This window comes from Oreochromis aureus, linkage group 16 (assembly GCF_013358895.1).
Source record: "Oreochromis aureus strain Israel breed Guangdong linkage group 16, ZZ_aureus, whole genome shotgun sequence".
Taxonomy (NCBI): Eukaryota; Metazoa; Chordata; class Actinopteri; order Cichliformes; family Cichlidae; genus Oreochromis; species Oreochromis aureus.
This window is the reverse complement of record NC_052957.1, coordinates 2,532,700-2,560,449: the sequence shown is the minus strand read 5'-3', so window position 1 is coordinate 2,560,449 and position 27,750 is coordinate 2,532,700. Positions and strand designations below refer to the sequence as shown.

At 42.1% G+C, this 27,750-nt stretch overlaps 1 protein-coding gene across 2 annotated transcripts in view; it reads right to left on the bottom strand.

Annotated features, from left to right (window-relative positions):
• pard3bb (par-3 family cell polarity regulator beta b) overlaps positions 1–27,750 on the bottom strand; it is a 248,745-nt gene that overhangs the window by 156,060 nt on the left and 64,935 nt on the right. For both annotated transcript variants that reach the window (XM_039600345.1, XM_039600346.1), the window contains exons 5-11: positions 23,346–23,413; positions 11,305–11,388; positions 9,482–9,607; positions 4,864–5,122; positions 4,015–4,123; positions 2,707–2,846; positions 2,484–2,612 (exon numbers count right to left, since the gene is read on the bottom strand). In XM_039600345.1, coding sequence (XP_039456279.1) covers positions 2,484–2,612; positions 2,707–2,846; positions 4,015–4,123; positions 4,864–5,122; positions 9,482–9,607; positions 11,305–11,388; positions 23,346–23,413 — 915 coding nt within the window. The remainder of the gene's footprint in view (positions 1–2,483; positions 2,613–2,706; positions 2,847–4,014; positions 4,124–4,863; positions 5,123–9,481; positions 9,608–11,304; positions 11,389–23,345; positions 23,414–27,750) is intronic.

The following is a 27,750-nucleotide window of genomic DNA, read 5'->3' as shown; positions in this document are numbered from 1 at the left end:
CCTGTCAGGACAAGCGAGGGAGACAGAGAGAGAGACATTCGAGGGGAAAAGGGAGAGAGAGGCAGAGGAGAAACTCTATTTACTGAAATACTGCACATGCAAAAGTACGAAACCACACCCACACAAGCCAAACTGAGCAAAAGTGAAACCGTGTCCCAGTTTCTGTGTCAGCAGTCCAAACAAACTCACACATTTCTGTTTATTCACAAATCTGTTTAATGGGACTGTCTGCCTTCCAACAACACTCTCTCTGCTGGTTTTAACACCACATCTGTCCTTTTTTGCTTCGATATCATCTTATTCCCTTAATTCAGCATCAACTACTGAAACGACAGTTCTCACAGTAAAGCGGGGATCTAACAAGATGTGCTGGGCAGAAAGACTAAATCAAACATTGTGACAAATATGAGGCTTCACTTCCCTCTACAGTGATGAAGGTGTAAACGTTACAGTAAAGTTTAATTTATATAATCAATAGCTTGAAAACATGTATATTTTTTGCTCCTTTGTCCATTTAAAGATGTGCTTTGTGGTTATTTACGTCTTTAACAGGTCATAAGAAGTCAGTTCAGTCACAAATGGTCTGAACTTTCATTAACAACACAATAAAATAAAGAGGTGCCCTTGAATCGAGCCGGGTTTATGCCTCTCTCCAAAAACAGAACTCAGAGAACAATACTTGACCTATGGGACACTGTGGTGCATTGATATTCTATGCAGAAGGACAATACTTTGGTGTTTTTGCTGAGTGAGTGTGTGAAGGAATAACCAGGACCAACGGGAGTTTAGTTTCCTGAGCAGGTGAGACTTGAAGCTTAACTCACAGGAAAGACTATCAGGGTAAAATGTATCATTTCCATCTTCAGTTCAAGCAGCCAGACGTTTTGGTTCTTACAGATGCGCGAGTTCAAATCGATTTCACAGGTTTGCATTCATCAGCATTCACCTTCATTTTCTGTCCATGGAAGCATAACACTATGACCACCTGCTCTGACCCATCCAGGTATTTGTCCAGAACATCCCACAGCCGCTCGACTGGACTGAGATCTGGGGAACGAGGAGGCCAAGTCAAAAACCTCACACTGCTGTTGACTTAGCCTGACTTGAAATGGCCAGTATAACCTCAGGACTGGTTATCCAGACCACTTCACCTGTCAGCGGTCAGGATGTTATGTCTGATCGGTGTACTCAGGGTTTATGGAAAGCTCACACTCATGTGTGTCGTCCCACCTGAGGGTGAGTGCACGCTTTGGATCAGTGTTAAAGTGCAGTGTGTGTCTCAGGTTTCTCCTCTTCATGTACTTTAAGTTTTTTTCCTTTGCTTGAATAAAACCTTTAGTTAAGAGTTTTAACAGCACAGGCAGACCCTCAGTAAGTGCAGCTGAACATGTTGTTGTTGTTGTTTACACCAACAAATCATGAAGGAGAACATAAAAACAATGACTCACTCCACCTTAAATTGGTTCGCGACTGTTTTCTTTGCTGTATATTATTATGGTCGCATCGGCCAGCAGAGCGATTCTGAGTGGACACACAACAGGATGACAAGTGCAGACACTCAGGAACACATCTCAGAGAGGTATTCTTCCCCTTCACACAAAGCAGACTGCCATGGAGTTCAGACATGCGTACATGGTGGGTGATCCTGAACAGTAACACATGTACACGCACAAACACATCGCCCCTCTTCCTGTCTGCAGAAACAGAGTTTCCTATGGGGCTCAGGGTCACAAGCTCACGTCTGAATGTGGAACTTCCCGGCAGCCGTTGAGGAAACATCAGTCGACGCGAGTGGAACGAGACACAAGAGGCAGAAAGGCATAAAAAGCAACATGAAAAGGAAAGAAGACGTAGGAAAAATGAACCGGCGTTGTGAGACGGGCGGACCGGAGACAAGAGCAAATGTAACCAAATGAAAAATGTGATCTCTGTGCAGCTAAAAATGACAGTTATCACCACCTGTGACAGAGCCACAGGTGTGCAGCACAACTAGGATGAAAGCAGAAGGGAAGAAAAGAACAAAACATTTATAAAATAAGTCACGGTGTCGAAGAGCAAATATCCTAAACAACCATCAGGAGACGACAAAGACGAAAAGAGCAACAGTTGTAATTATGAGCCGTGCATGCAAAACAGTTAATCATGCAAAGTCAGAAAAAGATGGAAAAATAGAATCAAAGTGGTTTAAAGACGTCTTTATTGTTAAAAGCAGTGATGAAATTCAGCACAAACAATGCAGCAAAGGAAGACTGGAAGGAAAAACCCGACTATCTGAATAACATCTGCGTCACAACGGCCTCAGCCGAGTCCGTCATGACGTTATCTGAAACACTCGGTCACATGACTGCTTAGTTAAGTTCAAAAAAAAGAAAAAAGAAAGGCAATATTACTGAACAGGAAGTGTATCATCTTTTAGGTCATGCATCATCCGGGCAAGTCTGTTGATCGGGAGGCACACGTCTTTCACTGTGACTGGCTCTTACCATTTCTCTGGGTAGGAACATGTCTTCCTGCCGGAGGACCACCAGAGACACGCTCTCGCCCTGCCGCGTGCTGCGCAGCATGCACACCAGCTCCTCCTGGCCCACACCTGTGATATCCACACCGTTTACCTACAATCACACACATGGAGTCAAGACACCGCCACCATCATCCCCATCCTCCTCATCATCGTGTTTTGTTATTCTGGCTCAGGCTGCGCTGCACCTCCAGTATGCGGTCTCCAGACTGAAGGCGTCCATCTTTCACCGCAGCCCCGCGGGGCAGAATGTTTTTCACTAGAATCGGACCGGGACCATGCACCGAAGAATCTCTGGTCACTACAGTAAATCCAAGACCTTCTGGACCTACACACACGCGCGCACACACACACACACACACACACACACACGCACGCACACACACACGGACACAAATGAATGAGGTGAATTACAGCGAGCAGCCACAAGTAACAGCTCTTGGCCTATCCTGACACAAATATCCTGTGTAGCTGCCCTTGCTTCTCTATTTTTATTCCCCGAGACTGAGAGTGCAAATCTTACACTACAGCCTTCCTACACACACACACACACACACACACACACACACACACACACACACACACACACACACACACACACACACACACACACACACACACACACACACACACACACACACACAGGAGCTAAACCACTCTTGAAAACTCAAACAGTGTTGTTGACTCAGCTCCTGACTACATGCTATAAGTGTGATAATTCAAAGTCTTAAGAGATTGCATGCGTGCGTGTGTGTGTGCATGTGTGTGTGTGTGTGGCTTTAAACTCTTCAGCTACAGCCACAGTTAGAGTTCCTGCAGGTGTGAAATTGTTTAAGGTTTGTGGAAAAGAAAATGAGGGAGAGATGAGAAAAGGGCAAGAGAGGTAAGAGAGGAATGAGTGAAACAAAGTGGAAACAAAGAGCGAATGTTCCGGAAACGGGGGTGATGAATATTAAAACACTAATCAGTGAAAAACATGTAAAAAGTAAAAAAAAAAAAAAAGGTGCATGAAATGGACGTGGACAAAAAGGCCACACACAGACGGAGGGACTGGTTGAGCGCTTTATAGACCTCATTAAGTCTAGTCTCTTTAGCAGAGCTAAGTCAGCAGTTTGGGCCAGTATGAATTCATATCAGCAGAAATGAACAGATCAATAAAGACTTAATAGACCCTGAAGAGAGAGACTCGGAAAACGGAGAGAGGAAGGGTGAGAGGAAGGACTCTAAGCCAGAAAACAGTGAAAGGAAACTTTTTATGGAGAAACAGCAGCAACATCTGTAAAGACATGAAGAAATATTACAGACGCTGATTAATAAAAATCCAGAGAGTCACAGATGGGCTGCAGAAAAAAAAACTAAAAATAAAAGAGACTCCTGTCCAATTTTACCTGAAGCTCAAACTGAGAGCACACGATTCCTGAACAAAGAGCTACAAAAAGTCATATTCACAGAAAAATGATAAGTGAGGCTCTGTTCTGTACACAGGTGTGTCCCACCTTTCTTTAAATCGATCCTTAGTCTCCGTCCTCCTCTCTTATTGGCCATCAAGCTGGAGAGGGCGGGGCTTTTCTTCAGGAGGGGGCTCTCACTTTTCCCCTTGGGAGTCTATTTGAAAAACAAGCAGCAATAAAATAATTTTCCATAGTAATAAAATTCATTGTTTCACATTTCAAAACCCCAAATAAGAGTGTGGATTTATGAATCCATATATCTGTTACAGCAAAGTCTAACACACACTGGTCACCTTGCAGTTGCTGTAAAAGCAGTTCATAAAAGCTGCTTTAAATTTAAAATGTTAAACTTTCTAACGACCATCAAACAGGTGTGAAAAAGATCTAAATGTGCTGAAAAAAGAGTATCGATAAAGTCTGCATACAGACACGTGCGAGTCTGGAGAACAGTCCATCACATCTGCATGACAGAAACACATAATCAGCTGCTGCTAAGAAACTGCTGCCGCTATGCCAGCTGTTTTTAAATGTCAGCCATGTCGCCATGGTGATGCTGACGACAAAGTTACATCTGTTTGTGTTTTAAGACTTGATCGTTGTTGGAAAGAGGTGGGAACAGGTCAAAATAACACAAGATTTTAACCCGTTTCTACAATTACAGCATCTAAAGAATTTAAAGTAACCCAAAAATTATAAATTGTATATGTAGCACTCGGAATAACAGACCATGGGAAATATGGTCTGTCTTTAGGGAGGAGGGTGGAGAGGTCTGTAAGTTAGCACTCACTCCTTTAAACTTTTCCATTAACCATTAAAACTGCAAAGTTTTTACAAAGCATGCAGGACAGATGCAAAGTCTGTGTCAGTCTGTGGATGTGCAGCAGAGGAACTTACAGTAAAACCCGGCTCGAGGCCGGCCGTTTCTTCCGCCAGCCGCGCGGCTGGATTCTCCGAGGGTTTAAACACAGGTTTGGCTTTGACAGGGGGCGGAGGCTCTTTGGTTTTGCCAGTTCGGGGGCTGCCGGTGGGACCGGTATTATTGCCAAATAGCTGACCAATCAGACTCTTCTCATAGCGCTCTCTGTTGGAAGAAGGCACGACTTCCAGGCGTACAACCGGGGAGCGCATCGCCTGACGGAACACATCCTGAGATCTGAGAGGACGAAAACGAGGAAACAGAGGGAGAGGAGAAAGTTTCACTTAAGAATCGACTAAAGTTTGTAGCACATTACGTGTACTACAAGTGGCACACACTGAACATTAAAAGGAATCATGTCATTAATCACAATTACACAGGAAGAGCAGTTATCCATCTCTGACACAAAAACTAATTACTGAAGGGTAGATAACTCAATCAGGAGAAAAACACAAAAAGACACATGGTATAAATATGATTATGAATGACAAAAAATGTCAATTAATTGATAATTAATATAAATGGGATATCTGATTTTTGCAATAGTATAGCTCAGGATCATTCATCTTAAAAGACTTTAACTTTCATTTCTAAGACTGACTAGTCCTGTTCTGACAAGTAAGCTGATGTATAAGCAGCTAAACAGGAGTCAGATATGTTCTTATTTTATATTTGTGTGTGCAAAGGTTAATTTTGACATATAGAAATTATAACCTAAACTGAAATATAACATCCGCACATTTCATAATGTGCCACTGCTTACTGTGCATCTCTTAATGTTTTTATCTTGATCAGTCTCAGGAGTAAGACAGAACAGGAGACAACACCGAGCCATGACACCTGTGCAGAAGGCCATCATAATCTCATGATCTATAAAAAAAGATCATTTTGCAGAGGATTCGTCTATATCAGATCACACTAAGTAAGTTAGAGGAACGTTTGTGTCAGAAGCTGCAGTACACACCATTATTCTCCTCAGATAACTGACAGAGCAAATCCAGTTTATTAGCATTTTATTGGGTTACCCACGTATCGTTTCCCTCCCAGATTACGAGCACATTATAATGATTAGAAATAACCGTAACCAGAGACTATGTTTAGAAAGTCCTGTGTGAAAACTAATAAATCACGTATGGAATTATAATGATTTTTTGACTACTTAAAGATACACTCAGGTGGGGACGTTTCCACGTAGAAGAATCAATCAATCAATCGCCAGAAAAGAGTCAGCCGTCATGGAGTACACTCACTGAAACACCTGCGTTCTTATTTATTTAGTTATCTTACTATGAAAACATCCAATCTAGGACAGCAGTGCTTAGACCGTAAGTCACAGCCAGAGGCTTCGGTTTATATAACAATAAAGATCAAAATTAGGAAATTAAAATGTGAACAGCTGACGGGGTTTCCTGGGATCTCATCTCACACCCAGTCGTCTTTCCAAACTCAAGGCTGGCACGTCACCTTTACGTCCTGAGTGGGGAGTGTGTGCCACTGTCTCCCACACTGCCGTTGGTCCTGCCCCAAACTGCACAAACACTCTTCATCAGTCCTCTGAGAACCGCAGAAAATCCTAAAAACTGGGACTGATTTCGACCCGGTGACTTTACTCTTTGGTCTTCCAAATACTTCAATCCAAAACAAACATCTCAGACTTTCTGTGCCAGCAGAAATACACAACTTCAGTGGATCTCCCACAGTAACACTGAAACACATCCCCACTGGACTTCACGACACGTCCACGCTAAAGCCGTGTTAGTGTGAATGTGTCTACGATATGTTGTCTTCCTGTGCTGGGCTCTGAGTAAATATGATTTCTGTTCTGTTGTTGAAAATTAAAACCACAGTTTGATGTTTTGTTTCTAAAAACATCTGGGAACACCTTTTTTTACGAGCAACATCAGGCGCAGCCGTAAGACTGGCTGCTGCTAACATCAGAGAAACCACTCTGTGCAGCTGTGCTCATCAGACCAACATCTCAGAAAGCACGTCAGGCCGTACGCTACAGCGGCAGATGACCACGCCCGGCTCCTTTCTTGTCCCGTCGTTGCTTTAAGTGAGTGAATTTCATGGTACGGTCAGTGCTTTGTCCTCCATCACTGAGAGTCTGTTCCTGAGTGCAGGGAGCAAACGTCACTAAATCTGTGAAGAATCTCAGTTTCCACTGATGAAGTCAGATTTGGCAACAACAGCATGAAAACTTGGACTCAACCTGCCACAGTCACAGCTGATGGTGGGGGTCTCCGTGCTGAGAATGTTTTATTGGAACATCTTGGGCACTAATATCAGATCAATCATGGTACCAATTAAAAGCGTTTATGGATATTTTTGCTGACCACACGGATTTCTTATTGCCCTCTTCTAATGGACACTTTCAGCATGTCACAAAGAAGCAGTACTGTCAAACTGGTTACACTGGTTACTGTGAACTATATCTGATATCAGGAGCTCTGCGGCGTAAGTGCTCAGCTGATAAATCTGCATAATTTTCAATATAGACCAACACCTCAAAGGAGGCTTCCAGCATCTTGTTAAATCTGATACCAAAAACTGAGGCTAATGTGAGAGTAGGGCATCCCCACACCCCGCTAGAGTCCCCCTCTGTGAATACATACATATGTAATACACATTCACGGCAAACTGACTGAGCATCATATCTGCCACGACGCAAAATCACAGAGAAAACTCACAGAGACTTCATAGGACATCCAGGAGAGCTTGACATGTCAGTTCACTCACTCAGAGGGAGTATGAGTGAACGGTCTCTAATATTAGCAAACATGACCATAAAAGTAGACCTTTGTAACCCTTATGCCTGCTGGTGGTTCATGGAAATCTATCCTTTTATATTATTATTACAAATGTAAATCCAAAGGCCAACATCTGCATGGTGTACTATACAGGAAGAGTCCATGTGAGTGGATGTGTGGGCTAACAGGTGGTCACAGACAGAAACCTCAACATGAAAAGATAAATGTTTAGTCAATTAGCTCAGGACGCCACCACAGGGCAATGGCAGTGGATATGACGGCTGTGTGTGTGTGTGTGTGTGTGTGTGTGTGTGTGTGTGTGTGTACACACATGTTTAGACATCTTTGTGAGGACAGAAAATTGGCATGCTACTATACTTATGGGGACAAAACACCGATCCCCACGAGTTTGAAGACATTTTTGAGGCTCTAAATGTGGTTTTAGTGTCAGGGTTACAGTTGGGTTATGTTTGGGTTTAGGCTGAGGGTTAGGATTAGGCATTCATTTTTGAAGGTTAGGGTTCAGGTAAGGGGCTAGGGAAAGCATTATGTCAATGAGATGTCCTCACTAAGATATGAAAACGAGTGTGTGTGTGTGTGGTTGCACTGGAAGCATTGTGGACACACGCATTTGAGTAAAAAAGATATTCTAATCAAGCGGGCTTCCCTTAAAACAGCTGCCAGACAGGGACAATGACAGTGTGTGTGTGTGTGTGTGTGTGTCTGTGTGTGTGTAGACAGCTTTCAGGGGGATCAGTGGACTTTCTGTGGCCCACTTACACGTATTTTGCCGGATCAAGCTGCATATCACAATATCACACCTGCCATGACGGAACAATACTGAGAGAGCATTTGTGTGTGCATACAGTCCATTCAACTTTGTTAATGCTGAGAAACAGACTGATAATATATCACATGTAAGATTAAGGGTGTAATACAGGAGAAAAACTGTCCGTGTGTGTTTGTGTGTGTCGGAGAGTGCACAGGGGACTACACACCTGTCTTTGAACAATAGGTACAAACCTCAGCGGTGATAATCCATTTACCTACAGTACAGCATAAAATACCTCACGCGTAATCTCATTACCACAGTGAACACTGGACAGGAACTGTTGTGTGAACTGGATACACAGTGTAATGTGGTGTAATCAATATAATATCCGCATCTGTGCCTGTAATCTGTGGCAATTGTTTTTACGGGTGTCTTTTATCATTTTAATGCTCTGTAATCACATTACATCTCTAAACACTCATGTTTATGTAGCCGTGTTCAGGCTTCAGGGGCACCGTGAGCGAACTCCACGGAGGAACATTTGATCTCCAATGTTGAACAAATCTTTCCTTTAAGGAATGACGCTTCAACAAACCCTCTGTCTTTTCCCTTTCTTACTGTCTGTCATGCTTACAGCACACACACACACACACACACACACACACACACACACACACACACACACACACACACACACATCCAGAAGCAGTGCTTTCTAAACATCTGCCAAGTGTTTTTCTGCCTTTCTTTGGATTTGCAGCGCTACCTCACAGAAGGAGAGACAGCAGGGGAAGAGAGGTTTATATTTTATTTTAGTTTTTTCATTAACTTGGTAACAATACCACAAATTAATTTAATTTGAATGTAAAATCCAAACCTACTTTTAAAGTTAAATATGATTATATTGCTCCATTAACCAAAAATCACAGAAGAAACAGCAGCTCCTAAACGTAAAGCAGTTCTTTCTTGGTCCGTACACAATGTGGACATTAACCGTAACATGCTACGCTGTGTTTATTTTATTCCACATCTTTGCATTTATTCTAACACACATATCAACACAGCTGGACTCACTGGCTGAAGGTCTTGTCCAGGAGATCGGTGTCGTTGATTTTCACGATGCACTCGTCTTCCTGAAACAGGCCCTCCTTTCTGGAGCGGCTCTCTTCCTCCACTCCACGGATATACAGACCAAGAGCCCTGACGGGAGAACATGCAAGAACGGAGCGAGAGATTAAAGGTCGTTTTCCATGCACAGGTTCACAAACGCACAGAACGTCTTGCACGCAGACAGACGGGTCTCCATATGGTTTACTTTACCACAGCTATGGTCATTTTATCTTCAAACTCCACTGTGGGTTTCCACTATAACTTACAGTCCTGTGAAAAAGAAAGTTTTCCCTGTGGTCCTGTGAAAACACCCTGACTACTTCCAAAGGAATTAAGAGGGCAACTGATCATCAGCAAGTGTGAGCACCTCGATAAAAACAGAAGTTTGCTGGTCCGGAGCTTTTAAGTGCGTGCTAACACGATGCCAGGGAGGAAAGATGTAAGCAATGAGCTTAAAGATGCAACTGCTGCTGCCCACGAGTCTGACCAGGGTTATTATGTCATTTCCAAATAATTTGATTATTCATAATTCTGCAGTGAGAAGTGGTAGATATTCAAGACAGATCCTAACGTTCAGAGGGTTGAGCATCCCTGAAAATCCACCCCAAGAATTGACCGTGCTGTTCTCAGAGACATCACAAAAAACCCAACAGCTCCATCTCAGACTCGACAGGCCTCAGTTAGCATGTTAAACATGAAAGTTCATGACAGCATAATTAGAAAAAGACAAGTGTGGTGTTTAGAAGGGCTGTCAGGAGAAAGCACGCAACACGCCAGCATGGTTTAGGTTTGCAAAGTTGCAAAGACTGGAGATGAGGCCAAAGAGGAGATGTTTGGCTATAACACAGCACATCAGTGAAGCACAGCAATGATAACAACTGGAGTTTTATACAGAAACAAATCCTGTTTCTCACAAACAAGTCATAAGATCAGCGTACAATCCATAATTTAGTCTGCGCTTGACTGTGATGATGTAGTTTAAATGCATGCATGCATCCACCTTGATGCTGGTTGATTCTGTGCATCGTAGTGCATCACGATTCATCACAGGTGATTCTTCTCTCACTCAGCATTGTGGGAAAATGTGGGATGTGATCCAAAATCAAGGAGAGCAGCATTGCATGATGTTTATTTAGTCGCTGCTGCAAAGACTGCCTGCTTACCTCGGCTCCTTGGATGAGTTTAAACACAGTAGTAACAATGTCAGGATATCTTAATGTTAGCTGTATTAGATGATAAAAACACCTTCAAACTTACAACCTGAGAGTGAAATGGTAATATGTAAGAAAATGTCAACAGTTCACTGCTCCGGGTCCTGAACTTTAATAAAATACAGCGTTTGATGATGATACTGATGCGCACTGCTGCTGCTGCAAAATGCTGAAACTAGGTTAAAAGGTAACAAAGAGATGAGTGTGAGAGAGGAAAAAACACCGTGGAGTGCATGATGGGGAAAAACAGAGAACGAGGAGCTGGAGACTGGTGAGGTCAGGTGAGTCATGAGAACAGTCATAAAAAGTTATCCTGCTTTCCGTGAGGAAATCCCCATCCACTGCATGACTGTCACACACCCAAAGAAGAGCCCTGCATAGCTGTGCACTTCTTTTTCCCCACTGTGTGAGCATCTCTGGGTGTTTATGTAGTGCAGCGCAGCAAATAACAGGATTGTGACGGGATGACTTTAGTATATGCTTTCTATGGTAATCTGACAATGTCTTCGGGGGGTTAAAGTAGACAATTCGGGTTTAAATAGAAGGATGTGTGTTGAGTTTGTGAGCACAACTCACCGTCCGCTGAGCGACGAGCAGTAGGGAACCACGTGGATTCCCAGAGGGCTGTCCTCTCCTAGGATCTCCACCATTCTGGTCAGGCTGCGCACACACAGTGAACACACACATACAGACAGGAAGAAAACAAAATAATACAAGTTCAGTTACTCTGAAAGGAAGGGTAGCTTTGACGTAGCACAGCAACAAGAAAAACGGAACTACGTTAGTTGTTGGACAAGATGAGAGAATCAGAAAAGTCCTGAGAGAACAAAAAATAGGATAAAAAGCTTAGATATGCCTTAAAAAGTATCCAAACACAGACAGGTTAATCATCAGGCATGACACAAAATAAAAGTATTAAATGTTAAATGTGCAGACAGAGAGAAAACAGCAGGGCAGCCCTCACACACATGTGGTAGGGTTAGGGTCTCGGGAGGAAAAGTTTGGAGAAGCGCTATCCGAGATTGAAACGTTATTTTCCATGGATGCGTTCACTGAGCTAAAAATACTTTTTGTCGAGGACTTAATCCGTGTCTGCAAACCCAGGCCGCAGAGGAGGCGATGCCAACACTCTAATCAAAGTCAATAAAAGTGCAGATTGCCGCTGTGTGCGTACGCCTGTCACAACTTTTTTGTGGCATCCTTCTCTGAGGATTTCTGACTTGCTTTCAGTCTCTCTGTGTCTCTGTCTAGCCTGGATTATTCAAGTATGTATCTGCTTTACATTCTGCCTGTGTTTTAATGCATGTGTGTGCTGAAGTCTTTGTTTGTTTGATTAGTTTATCTATCAGCGCACAGCCATTAATCCTCTCCTGACCTTCTCTATGCTCTCTGTGTGCGTGTGTGCGTGCTTTTAGAAGCCAGTTTGTCTGAACTTGGTTTTGTGTTTTTGTTCTCCCCTCTCCGTCTCTGACTCTATCTGTTCGTTTTGTCTCCCTCTCTCTCTAGACCATCCATCCAATCGTAAACCCCCCACCCCCCCATCAACTGATAGCAGCGCAGATGCTGATAAACTCCAGAGAGGTTTACTGATGATGCTGGGTGGCAACAGGGGAAAGATGCAAAGTGTAGAAACAACTTCTCCCTCTCTCCTTGTCTCAGACAGACAGACACAGACAGACACACACACACACACACACACACAGAAAGCTAATGCTGCCTCATCGCTACTCAGCAGATTTGAGTTTAATCCAGACAACAGGAAGTGAGACTGGGGAAGAGAGACAGAGGCAAGGACACAGAGTGGTGTTTAAAGATTTAGAGCATGCTCTCGGTGTGTAACAGGAAAGCTGACTGGATCATACTGGAAACAGTCATTACACACTATGATTTCTCAATGTGTTGTTGAAGCACACCATTGTGTTGTATGTTAATAAGGAAATATAAAGTGATGGGGTTGGGTGCAACTACAGCTGCTGTCCCAGACCATGACATGGTCATAAGCTGTGGGTATGACCAGTTCTGAGATCCCTTCCCAGACGCCTTAACGCCCACTCACATCCTGGGCCATCTGACCTCAGGAAATCACATGATAGGGTGGAGCCAGGTTTCACAGCAGGTTCACCTGAAACCTTGGCTGATTGTCACCTACATGCGTTTTCACACCTTGGCTCATGTGATTAGGTAGAGGATCAACAGGGGGTTCTTGACACTCCTCTAGGACTTAAACCTGGGACTCTGCACCATTTGACCTTAGAACTGAAGAAGCTTCTCGGATGAGAGATGAAATGTCTTCAAGCAACTTAAAGAAGTCCAGACGCTTTTCTTTGTGCCACTTTGTTCTTGGCTGATCCAAATGAGAGAGGATAGGATAACATATCCCATCTAAACCAGTCACATCTCTGGATCCCGAAATAAATGCAGACAGCATTAATGGAGAGTGCCTTTTCAAACTTGCAGTAAAGATTACGTGCATATACAGTTAGAAGAAACAGATCCTGTCTTGACCCGACTGCCACCCTGCGCATCATCCTTGAACAGTCAACTGAGCTGAACTCGAGAGCGTACATCAACTTTGTGGATTATGAAAAGGCTTTGGATAGTGTGGACAGGGGAACCTTGTAGTACCAATGAATTGGATAACTTCTTCGTGAGTTTAAGATCCAGACTGGGGTGAGACAAGCATGCCTCTGATCACCAATCCCAATCGCATGAGTGATTGACAGGTTAAAGGAAAAAAAACTACAGAAAGAAGAAGAAAGAGAATCCAGACGGCACAACTGGAAGACCTGGATTTCGCAGATTTTTACAATTATTTTTAAAGATTTGTCGTTACTATCTTGCAACCACCAGCAAATGCAAGAGAAGACAAGCGCACAAGCAGCTGTACGACTTAACATCCACAAAGATAAAACTAAGATCATAAGAGTAAACGCAGCCAGCACAGAAGCAGTCACCCTGGTAGATTCCTTCACTCACAAGCATGGAGGAACAGACGTTAATATAAAAGCAAGAACAGACAAAACAAGAGATGATTCCTTACAGCTGAAGAATATCAAGAATAGATCCATCAGAATCTCCAACTCCAACGATGGATCGGACATACACTGAGGAAACCAGGCAACAACATCACCAGAGGAACAGAGGAAGGACAAATACATGATGAGACCTCCAGAAGGACACAGAGAAGTTACACCTGGCGTCACACTGAGACGATGCCTCAAGATCAAGGACTTTGGAGGACCCCACTGACGGCCCACACCCAGGAGGGTGTTAGACTTAAGTAGGTATGAATATGAAGTTAGTATGGGGAACGGCGCAGGAGTATATTTCATTATGATGACTGAAATTTTGAGGATTACAGGACAGTTCATGAGTATACGTGCCCCTGCCACTTCATTAGGTACACCTCACACTGGGTTACACCCATGTCGGCCGGTTTGATTCATCGTGGCACAGATTTAACGAGGTGCTGGAAACACTGCTCTGAGACTTTGTGTGCTCAGAGATGCTCAGAGTAGTTTTTGATTTAACCATGTTTGCATGCCTGAATGCACTCAGTTGCTGCCATGCGATTGGCTGAGTAGATATTTGGGTTAATGAGCAACTCGCCTGGGAGTTACGAATGACAATGTAAAGTTGAGATGTTTTCCTGCATTAGTCATCACAATAGTAAACTAACTTTATTTAAAACAAACAGTTACTGAGATGTTCCAGTCTTGGTCACAGAAAGCCACCGATACCACCCTTCTCACATCACAGAATCAATGTGAACATGGCATGAAAGGAGAAAGAAAGAGAAAGGGGACGAGGAAAGAAGAGCAACACTGATGTATAAAAGGAGAAAAACAGGGACAAAGGAGAAAAGAAAGTAGCGAGCAACCAAGGTCTAGAAGTAAAATACAGAGAGATGAAGGCGGGAGGAGGCACTGAATTAATCAGACAGGGCTAATGAAAAGAATTAATACAAGAGGGAAAATAACAACCAGCCCTCCCTCTATCCTTCCTGCTGCTGCGCTTCTGATCTCTAACACTAACTACAACACAGGCACGCACACACAAACACACCGACGCACACAAACACTTCAGATCCATTTGCATTTCCTTTCTCATTTTTTCTTCTGTGAGATGTTTGACAGGCTGCATCAATGCAAAAAATGAAGTCGGGGTGAAAGGGAGAGACAAAATGGGTGAGACTCGAGAAAGGAGAGAGGGAGCGCAACGAGAGAACAAGAGACAGAAAAAAGAGGCAAAAAGCAAAGAGAGGGGAGCAAAAGAGAGATGAAGAGAGCAGGTGTTCCCTTTATCCACCTGCCACTTCACTGATCCTCGCTATGAAAGACACACAGAGGAGAAATAACAAAAACAGAGGATGTGCATTACCAAAGCGCTCTCTTCCTCTCTATGCATTGCACCCTCTCGTCTCATCCCTCCTTATTTATCGTACTCTTTCTCTCCCTCCTTTTTCCCTCAAAGCCAGTCTTTCACGAGCACAGCGCCAGAGTAAATGCAAAGCAGTAAAAATACACGAAAATACTACAGATAAGTGTGAGAAAATACACAAGAACTCAAAGTATAATATAGATGAGAGCCTTCACAAACAAAAGTACTAGTGACAGTATTTAATGTATAAGAGCAAAGTGCAATAAACATGATTTTGTCACAGTTAAGAAGCAGTAAAAGTTCACAGTAACAACCTCGATCAGATCGAAGGCGCTTGGAAAGAAAAGTGACGGCACTTCTTTAAGTTTGCTGAAAATGTTTCACCTGCATTACCTACACAGACACGTTACCTTGGAGGAGGAAAACCCTACAACTGTTGCGGGAGTATGAAGGGGATCAACCTGTATCAGACCGGGCCTATCGATGAGGAGGAATATCAGACGTCTCCTTGTTAAAAACTTTTTCAGTTTATCGTTATTCCTGGTTCGTTTTAAAAGGTCACACTGAAGGATCTCATCTAAAACACGGATGTCTAAGCTTCAGGTCATGAACCGCTGCCCTAACGTTTTCTCACAAAAAGCGAAAGAGAAAATTTTGAACTCATTGCTGTGTCAATGAATGCAAGTCCAGGCTCCGAGGAAGCAAAGTGCCACAAATCCTGTTTATGTCAGCTGCTCACAGAGCAGTGTGGTGTCGTGGAATAAATAGCGATCATTTTTACACAAATTTTGCATGTTCAACTTCACAAATTTGATCATTTCATTTTCAAAAAGCTTCCTGTGCACACAGGTGTAAAAATGCCTATGAAAGTTTATTTATGGTTTAAATAAGCTGCTGCTACATGCTGGATGCTCTTCTGCTGGGAAAACAGCAGACAGACGAACACTATTAATATGCTAATTAATCTCTGAATGTAGATATAATGTAGGTGTCGTGGAACAACTAGATCTATAACTAGATCCAGGCATCTGTAACTGGTAAGCGTAAGTCTTCTAGTTGAGGCCTGATGAGCTTTTCTGTTTATCTAGAAAAAAACGGCTGTTTTCTTTGAGGACACGGGACTCCACAGGAAGCTGAGATGTCCCAGTTTTCCTCTAGCAGTTGAATCCAGCCTACAGTTGTTTATCTGCACGAGCATGGATTCAGGAAGACTCTCAAAACATCACATGTACACACGATGTGATCTGTGTGTGTCGGGGAAAACTTGTGCACGCGTATTTAACAAACTGTAAGTGAGCCAAACGAACGTCGCAAATATTTTCAGACACGTGCACAGGAAGCTTTTCAAAAGTGAACAAGTCCGTGAAGCGGAAACTTTGACTATTATAGTTTTACATGATCAAATTTCTCTGTATTTGTATAAAAAACACAAAATATACACACGTTCACATTATTTATAAATCTGGGTTTATGCTTGTGAATCATATTAAATGCATTTATAAACCTGTGGAGACTAATTTACACTTTCCTGGCATCGCTACATCAAAACCACCTTATTCGGGGCTTTTCTAGAGGGACCAAAGATTTTGCCCAGATGTTGCAGTTTCAGGACTGGAGACAATCTGTGCAGTACAGCCACTCCTGTCCTGAGAGTAGCAATAGTAAATAGTAGTACTACATTTTAAATTTAGTTTTTATTTGATTAACTTTGGTTTGATTTGAGCAAATAACTTTCAAAGGTCATTGTAGCTCATAAAATCCTAGTTTCTTATTTTTTTGTTTTTAAAGCTGCATTCTCTGCGAGTTCCACCAGATGGCGATAGCCGAGGCTGCAAAAGCGCTGAAATGTGAAACGCTGCATGTGTTAGCCGTTATTTAGACCATGGAGCCCTACTCTAAAAACCATCACAGCTTTAAAACTGCCTGTGAAGTTAGATTTAAGAGTTTGAATCAATGAATTACTTGTTTTAGAGCCTGTTTAGTCCCATCGTGTCTGTCCCATTACTGTGTGTTCGCTAACTACTGACAGAACCAGTAACTCAATGGAAATTAACACTAAAAAGGAATTCATGGGACCACTTTGGTGTTGCCCCTGCCAGCAGCAATGAGTTTACCAAGGAAAGACCGTCTCTGACTCTAAAGTTGTACTGAAATCATCAATCGGCACTATTTTATGTCACTTTGATGATTTTTTTAAACCATTGTCGCAGCAGTAGACAAGCTTTACAAGCAGTGTACCAGGATATTTGGCGTATCATGGCAGCATAAAGCATTCATAGCGTACTGCGGTATGAATACAGAAAAAGATGTTCCCATGTGCGCTTCTCATTAGCGCAGGGGTCGCAACCATTGGTCGCAACCTGCGGCTCTTTAGTCCTTGTAGTGCGGCTCCGCGTGGTTTGGGCAAATAAATTAGAAGTATTTAGCTGAAGCGTATTTTATTTATGTTAGTTCTTTTTAACTCGTAGTTCTAAATTGGAAGATTATTGTGATATTGAAATATAAAAATAAAATTATATTCTATTATTTTTTCATCGCTCAAAATAAGAGTCACACTCGTGGAAGCCGGTATTCCCGCCGAAACGCCGTGCATTTATGGAGACTTTCAACCCCAGGTAGGCCAATTATGGATCTTCGGATCCACATTATGTCAGCAGCTGTTCTCCACCGTGAACTATGTTAAAGACAAACACCGCTCACGCCTGACAGATGACAGCTTACAGTCCTGCGTAAACTGACTTCGTACAGCCCCGATTTGCGGACTCTGTGCGCAGAGGTTCAGGAGCAGAAGTCCCATTGTAAACACATCACGGCAGACCCGACAATGTTTCCATGAGCATGCTTTTGAGCATCTCTTTATTGAGCACTTTTCACACACGGTTGCTGTACGCATACAGCCGGCTGTAGCTTTTCAGCTCACAGCCCGACATACACCACCAACAACACAACAGCACAGATAGCGCAGACGTAAAGGCAGCGAGGCGTGATTGCGGGTGTCGCTCAGGTGCGTCCGCCTCCCCTGCAGCGGCGCTGCAAACCCACGCCCGCCCGCACGCATTAACCAGGTAAAATACATATTTAGGCAGAATTTTGCAAATATCTATTTTTCATTTTTCAGCAGCATAGTGCTTTTTTCCAATTATTTTTTAAGAGTCAGGTCAAGGCTCCAACAGCCCAAAGGCGATATAAGGGTGGCGGCTGACAACAGTTTTTGTTTGCTACATGGATCATTTTAGTTCAGCTGGGTGTCTTTCCTTTTCTTATATTTCTTTAAGAGTTCAAAATGTGTTGATTACATAAATAGAATTTAATTTTCTCTGTAGCACTTCATGGATTTCATAAGCAGCACACCTTAGTTGTTCACACAAAGCATAAAGATAAAACACAATATATACAGTGTTATCTTCATTTTAGATGTCAAAAAGTATTTGCGGCTCCCAGTGTTTTCTTTTGCGTGGAAACCGGGTCCAAGTGGCTCTTTGGGTGTAAAAGGTTGCTGACCCCTGCATTAGCGTAACTCCTCAACCATTTTGGGCTACGAAGAAAACTGAAACAGTTCCTAAAGTAGGGCTGTTCGATATAACGATATATATCGGATGACTAAAAACGTCTATCGTTTCATTTTACGCTATCGTTTGTTTCGTGATGTCGCAAAATAAACTGTTTACGGCAATATTTTTTCATTATTTTGATGGTCACTGTAGTATATGAATTTCCTAAAGTTCTCTCTTTCTCTTATATTTAATATAACCACACTACAGACGGACAAGCGCTTGTTTTTATGCGTTGTCGTTAGCAACAACGACGGTAAAACCACCTCGTGTCCGCTTGTTTATTTTCCACATAAACCTTTCACAATAAAGCTCAAGATCCTGTTGAGACTTTTCAAAATAAACTGAATCACGTGAAAGATGCAGAGTATTTACGGATGAGAAGCAAAAAGAGCCGTCAGGTGCTAAAAATAAACCTTAGACTCAAACGTTAGAACAGGCTTTTCCCGCAGCACGCTGTGTAATAAATACTCACAAAGAAAACGGCGGCTGTTACAACCTATGTCTAAAAATGTATCGTTTCATGCATCAGTTAAAACACTCGACTCCAGGTACGCGACGCCCAGCTGGAAACACTTCACGCAAGTCGAGCTGCCCAACATTCACAGAATTTACAGAAAATGTTACATTTTTGTGATTTATATCGTTATCGGACGATAGATGTCTTATCGCACAGCCCTATCCTAAAGGATGAGAAAGATTTTGTAATTTTACAGCCAAAATTACAAAGTAACTCCATGCAGCCTACATGATACCTGGGTGACAGTGTTAGGGTGTAATTTAACTCCCAGTTATATGAAGCTTGTCCTTCTTTTCCCAGTTCACAACATAACAGGTTTCTTACAGTCAGGAATCCTAACATCCTAAAAACATACGATACAACTGATGCTTAAATGTAGACACGATGGCTTTATATCCAATCCTTTATCCCTGCCATAGCAACGCATCATTTCCACTTTCCTTATGACTAAGAATATCACAACACCACACATAAATGCACCTCATAAAAAGACCCCTCGGTAATAAGAATAATCAACGCCACAATCTCGGTTCAAACTTTTCTCCCCTGAACTGCAGGCAGAGACTAAATAAGCACATTAGTATCACAACACCAGCACAGTAAAATTCACTGGCAACAAATGGAAATGTTCAGTCCCAAAATACATATTCATACGCTGTTAAACCAAGGCTAAACCTCTTACTTCCAGTTTGTTTTCCGCACTCAGTGAAGCCTGCTTACCTTTTCACCTCGTATAGCTTCTAAAACACCTCCGATACTCTGCCTGCCTTATTCACAAAGAAATATAATATAGCTGAAATGCTATTTCAATAAACCAATTTACAGTAAATCTGTTTCCCTGTATAAAAAGGACATTTTGATTCAAACGTAATGAGTTTTCTGGTGTGCATGCAGCGCGGTTAAATTATGATGAGCCATAACCGTATTTATAGGTGTAGCTTCACATTTAAAGGTGCACGAAGGCTCGCACGCAAACACACTCCGGGAGGACGACGACGCGCACAAAAACACACACGGCGCACAAAACTCATACTCTGTCACACGGACGCACGTGTTCCTCTAACGTATGCCTCTCTGCTCCAGTATTTATGGCTGCGTTCCTCCTCTCATTTTGGACTTTTTTGCAATTTCAAGGATCGTTTCCCCAGCGACCACGGAAACCATTACATCACTTCTACATTACTCACAGATGAGATGGTTGGTGTGTGCGAGTGTTGGTGCGTGAGAAAAAAAATGTTATAGAGAAAATAAAACAAATCTCAGCGGGTGTCTTAAATATTAACTGTTATATTTACTGCACTGAACGGCAAAGTGCCACAAGAGGTAATCAGACTCAGGTTGTTCCCATTTAGTTCGCCTGTCCATTAATTCAGGAGGCAAAGTTGTGCGTTATAGTAAGTCATGATTTAATGAGGACGCCATAGAAAGGCCGGAAAAAAGAGCAGGTACTGCCCGCATCTTTCACGGAGGCTGCTTCTGTGTGATCTAACTCCTGTGTGTGCTCCGTGGTTGCACTTATGGAGACAGCCTTAAAAGCAGAGGCTAAGGTGGCACATTATTCTTACCATACATTCATAATTCCCCTTTACAGGTTAACTACATGTTGTTCTAACTGAGTGTTAACTGCACTCGGTAATAAACTTTACATTAGCGGAGGTCAGCGCTACACATGGATCACTTTGTAACAGCCGCTGACTCATTTACTGTCTTGGTTTTTATATTAGTCACTCTGTTTGGGTGTGTGGGCACTTTCACGATCGTTAACAGAAAACCACATTTGAATCTGTCTGAGACCTTCGCATCGAATCGAGAGAACGAGAAAACAAAACGTACATGTAGTTGTTTTCATTCGTGCCACGGCAACTAATGGACAAGTCGAGGAGAGAGGACATAAAACTGTTCTTTCAGGTAACGTCACGATTATCAGGCAGTTACTCTGTGACTGGAAAGCATGTTAAAAATGCCATGCAGGATTTTTCTGGAACAGTTCTGACAGTGAACGCCTCGTCAACCCACAAGAAGTCTGCGCTGCGACGTCTGACAGAAAGCTCTGAATTTCTCGTATTTGTGACTGTTGCTAAATAAATAAATCACACAAAAAATACGTGAAGAAACAGCGAGCTGTGGTCGAGCTTTGGCAAAATTAAAGTATCACTATGAGTATCAGAAGGATGTATTGTCAACCAAAACAATGTTGGGCTTTCTTTGAGCATCAGGTACGTGATGACGTCCCTCATCTCTCAGCCTTAGCTGCCAATTCACAGAAAGTTAGAAAACTAGATAAAGTTGTTTACCTGTTAGATTTTAATCAGAGGACTATACTGTTATAAAACTGGAACTTTAACAGTGAAGAGAAACAGGCTGGTGCTACAGTTCCCTACAGAATTCTTCATTTTTATCGTGAATCTTTTCATTATAGAACTTGTGATTTTCCTTTGCTGCCGGCTAAAATGGCACCAAAGGTGGCAATGATGTTATTTTTCAGCATGATCCCAAACATGCTGAAACATGCAATAAAAGCATTCCTGGATAGAAACATGCTACCACGGATTATGCCTCCTGAAGCAGTAAAATCACATGACAGGTTGCCTCAGAGGCTTCGCACCGACTTACAACTTTGTTAGAATTGTACAAACTCTGGTTTTTCTTACAATCCTTAAACTATTTATGTTTGCACGTTTCAATAAATTGCAGCATCCATTTCCCATTTTCCTACTGAAATATGAATAAATGAGCGGTGGCTCCAGTTTTTCATAAAGGCACTCACTGCCAATCCCAGTGGTGTAGAACAGCCTGAGCGCAAATAAAAAGAACAAATATACAACATAATTCAAACTGGGAAGGAGGCTTACTTGCAAATTTGATATAAGGTCAACAAGGACCAGGCTCAGGTAGCCTGTTTTCAGGATATTTCTGTGTTAAAGCTTATGCAACAATGAAATTGCTTTTAAATAGTATTGAGCCAAAAAACAGAAAAACAATGTAGAAAGCTGCTGCTTAGAATCTGCATTTCTCACTGGTGTTTGTCAGGGACAGATGAACCTTTACAAGCTCTCTACAAGTTTTCACCCTCCTCGGGATCTTCTGGGAATCTGACACCGTCTTCTAGAAAATCGATTGGTCACTCTCGATTGATGGGTCTAACATAACCTGCCCAGAGCAAGCTGAGAGTGCAGCGTCCGTTATCATGCTAATCTGCATGTAAAAGTAAACCAACTCACAGTACAGGCTTCTGTAGAGGGAGGAGCTTGATGCAGGGCTTGACCACAGAAACACACACCTGGCTAAAGCCTCACTCTCCGTACTCCTGCACAGATTTGCAGTACTTTACAGATTACTGCGTATACTGTGGACTGTTTGTCCCTGTGTTATAATGTGGCAGCCTGCCCTCCTCACTACCAAAATAAGCACATGTACACACATGCCTAAAAGGCCCAAAGGAGGCACAGGGTACTCTACACCCTGAACACTTAATTACTGCACTCATTAGTGTTTGCATGTGTGTCTGCCTGTGAAAGTAAAAAAAAAAGAAAAGAAAAGATGCAAGCGTGTTTGTAGCTGTTTATTTTCAGCCCATGTGAGTGTGGCGGTCTCTGCGTGGCCGTGTGCGTTTACTGAGTGTGTTTCTGCGTTTCTGTTTGTGACCCTGACCCTGTTTTGGCAATCTTTTGTAGTGAGCTAATGATGGAGCTTTTTGCACTGTATCTGCGAAGGCCTTGATCTGGATTAGAATACAGCTTTAATGAAGGGAAAGTAGGGCAGAAGTACACACATAAACAGAAGTAAACAGTAATGTAGACAAACATGCACACAAACAAGAACTATCCTCAACCACAGCCTCTCTAGAAGCAAGCCTCACCCCTCGGCAGCCATCCTGAGACGCACCTGGGCAACAACAGGCTTTTTCTTCTTTTTTTTGAAGCATTATCAAAAGTCAGTTACTTTTACTGTTTCTTTTTTCAATTCAACTTTATTTATATAGCACCAAATCAAAACAACAGCAGACGCTTTACCACCACCTTTGCTGCTCTCTGTGAGTCATTATTCCATCCCTGCCCCAACCAGCTTCATGACCACACTTCTTTAAAATATATTTTACATGTTTATCAAGGTGAGCTATTAGTAACACATATAAGTCAGTCGCACACACACAAATACACACTGACCTTCCACTGAAGGGGTGTTTGGCTGGCCGCTCCACCCCTGCTGGCCTCTCCACAGTGGGACCAGCTGCCTGCAGAGAACAGACAGAACAGACAGTGTTGTTAGAAATAAGCAGCAAAATAAAATCCCCAAAGACAAAAATTATACGTATACTGTAGACATGTGGACAAATTAAGTAATTATGGTTTAAATAAAAGTGCAATGAGTGACTAAGCCGAGGAAGTTTATGTGTTTGATTTAAACTGCCTAAAATTCAGAGTTTAATAAAGGGAAAGAATAAAGAAATGAGTGAAGTGAACAAATAACAATTCATATATGAAGCCGATCCTGTTAGAAGAAGGTAAACGCAAGTGTGAATCACATTTATTATACCGTAGTGTAAAGTTTGCTTAAAGTGCACCAAAAAAAATCAGAGTGCTGGTGCCAAAAAGCCACAGGTCTGTCAGCCAATGGGAATGACTCGACTGCTTCTGCCTGTAAAGCTGCCTCATCATCAGACTGGGAAACGCACCTCGGCAGAACTGGCTGGGCATCAGGTCATTGCTGGTGGAAAGGAGCTCTCGCAGACACAGGATCAACTAAACAATATAACTGGTCAATTTCTCCTCAGAGTAGATGTTTAAACGTTATAATTCAATATAATCAGAAAGAACACATCCACAAAATCCAATTTTTTGTGAAGCATAATACCTTTGGATATATTATCAGTCAATCAATCTTTATTGACAGACTTTACGTCCATTATTTTTTTATATACATTTTTAGACTTCTAAAAACTACACAAACTACACTTGCAAAGAACCGAAGATTTATTTTTATATGAAATTTTTATTATTATTTGTAAGATTTACCCAAACTCACACATGAATATTGGTGAATATCACAGGGGGACATCAGAGCATGCTTGTCTGAGCATATGGAGACAAACACACGCAGGTCAATAAGTCTCTCCGTTAGTGGTAGACCATAATGGACTCATATGACCTTTAACCTCTGACCTCAGCCCCCCCCAATACTGCCACATGACCTACTCCACCTGTCAGAGACAGAGAGAGGAATAGATGGAACGAAGAGCGGCTGAGAGGAAGACAAATGAGACTACGGAGAGGAAGAGTAAGGAAGAGGAAAGTCGGGGCGAGTCATGAAATACACGTAAAGTCTGAGACAACGGCTGACACGTCAAGACGGAGGAAGGCAAGGTCACGTTCGCCGCAGAATGACAGATAGCAAACATATGTTTGTGGTTTGGCAGCTTGCAAATCAATTAGTCTGGCCTGGCTGTCGATGCCGTCACGTGAGCTTAATTAGAAACAGGATGACAGGTAACATTAATTATAGTAACCTCGCTGTCATAACAGTCACTCGTATATTAACTGCAAAGCCTCTGGTGCTTAATTGTATGTCTCATTTAATAAATGTGTTTAGTAACAGCCTCTCTCTCTGTGTCTCTTTGGAAGAGCAACATATTAATTACAAAAGGCCACCAATGTATGTTACTTATCAGAGGCTAATTTAAAACAAGTAAATGAATCTGAACGAATAAATGTTTCTCATTATTCACACTGACACGAGCGCGTTCCTCTGAACACTTCTTCTAATTACAGACACTGAACCTCTTGCAGTTTGGAAACTTCAGTCACTGCTCTTATTTTAAGGAATTAGCTCACTTTCATGATGATAATCGGGGTTTTTGAAACATTAACAATAAAAGTTCATTTGGTTTTTAGAGGTTAGAAGTATTAACAAAGCTGCAAATTCAGTGAAGAGGAAAAGCGTGAGCAGCAGTGTCAGTAAATCACAGCCCACAGGAATTAATAATTATAACATTCCCACAGACAGTTTAATTGGACAAAAAGTAAAAGTTGATTAAAAATAATGATTGAAAGATCTAAAGCTTGATAAGAAAGAAAGATATATTTATTCAATGACAAAGATTTATTTGAAATATGTTGAGGACCACTGCAGGGAAAAATGAATATATTAGTGTGTCAGAATTGGACAGCTTAATCAATACTTGGAGCATTAATGGCTCCCCAAAACGTGTAGAATAAAGAAGCAGATTTTCCATTTTGACTCCGTGATGGATAATCCTTGAATAACTATGCTTTTAACAAATGGGCTGCGAGCGTTTAGTGTTCATGGTCCAATCTAATAAATGCTAAAAGCGGATAAAAAGAGCAAACTATTAGTGATATTACTAATTATTGAATGACCAATCAGGCTAAGTGTTCCCTGAAAATGCTACCACAGCCGGGATGATAAATTAGTATTAATGCATTCTGTGTCTGCGTGTGCACTTTATGTGTCTTCATCTGTATGAAAGTGACAAACCCAACGTCATCCATCTTCCCTTTGGTAATGTGCATGAATAAATGTGGAGTTCTTTTAATTCTGAACAGCAGAGAAAATAATGCACTGAGATATAACATTTAATATTTTTTCTCATTAATTAATTTGTATTTTTAAAGGTAAATTAAACTATTTTTGAATGTTTTTTTGTCTGTGCAGGTAAATGAATCCATGAAGCATGAAACACACACTACAGCACACACGTGCTGACTGAAGTGTGTGTTTTTCACTTGGGTATTAATGTAGTTTTTAGTGCATGTCAGAATCATTTAGTGCAATTAATGAAACCAAGTTCAGTTCAAAACAGAATCATTAATTCAAAGCTTCAAAAAACCCAACACTGCTTCGGTTCATCTGGAGGCAAAGATTTCAGCAGGAGGAACCTTTCATCATCCAGGTGAGCTCTTCGGTCTCAGCTGACTGCAGGTTTTCCCGGCCATGTAACCGGCGTTCACACACAAGCTGCCATGACCACTAATGGCTATGATTACTACTCACAGAGACCTGGGGTTGACTGCAATCACAGCATTGTGAGATAGTATAGATTTACTTTTAGACCCCCTCTTCAGTTCGGAGACGGTTGACTGCTCGCTCAAACCAGCGTTCTTCCCTGTTCACGATGTGGACCGTGTGGGCGTGCAGTCAGCAGAGACGGGGAAGTCCATGGATGAGTAATACAGGTTTGTCCCAATGAAAACACTGTGTCTAGATGAACCGAATCACCTGTCTGGAATTTCCTTTCCCGGATAAGTGGACGTGTACCGAGACATCTCAGGGAAATGTTTAGGAGATGCGCGTTCACCACTGTGCTGCAGCATTTCCTCTTTGAACACGCTGCTGACATTTTAAAAGCACAGACACTCTATAGTTGGGACTGGTTTGAACCACAGACTAGCTACAGTGACATCATCATTCTTTGGTTTTTACCGTTAGCATCCTTACCATCCCCATCTCGGTTTTCCAAAACCAAACGTGATTTGACTGTCAGGCCTCTCGCTCACTGGCTGATGACTTGGGATAGACAACGCATTAGCCAACAAGCACATCATGGATAATATGGAGAATATTCAATATGACCCGAAAAAGTGACTGAGCCCATAAACTCAGCAGCAAAGTGTTTACAGAGTCCAAGACAGAAGGCCAAGACTTCCCAAAGACTTCTACAGGACTAGAAGGGGTTTTTGTTATCGCCACCTGGTGGTCTTCAAACAAAATGCAGGCCTAGCACACAGTGGTCGGTCTCACCTGTCTGTGTCAGGGACACATGTCAATCAATACGGACCACGCCCCTAACCACAGCATCCAGGTGGATGAGGACAAAACTATTATTTTCCACCAGTTTGGAAACCGTCTTTTTAAAGCTGTGAAGTTGGTCATGTTAACACTGAGTCTTTGGAGACGGGCATGTGTTTGCAGCCAGCCTTCAGCAGACTTCACTTGGAGACACTGCAGCTGCAGTTTGTGTCGCTATTCCAACACCGGCATCATTTCTCAGCTCTGGTTACTTTGTAAGCTTTATCTGAAAGCCAAATATTTTCCTATTCTTTAACGATTTCAGCTGCTCACCAGTTACTTTCATAATGCTCCAAGTGGGCGGGATTGTCTGACTCGAGTAAGCAACATCTCTTCTGTCTGGGTGGCAGCTTATGGAGCTTAGGTTTATGTTATATCATTAGGAAGGAATGATTCCTGTACAAATATGGAAATTCATGATAAAAATCTTCAAATTATTGTTTTATTATTCATACATTTTAGAAACTAAGCATCCACACAGTCTGGTAAACTCCTCCCCAGCTTCACATCTGAAAGAGTTTCTCTCTCTGGAACGCCCTTTTTACGCCCACTCATGTTTCTCATTAACCCCATTAGCTGTGACTCACTCCACCAGGTGTTATTTTTCTTTGTTTGGGGTTTTTCCTCCACTTGTACAACTTTTCATCATTTTGTTCCCCTTTTTTGTGTTTTTTCTGTTTTTCACATCAATTTTTAGAATGATGCTTTTCAAACAAACGTTTTTCTGTTTCTGTCCAAACATTGTTAGCAACACAGTTATAGATG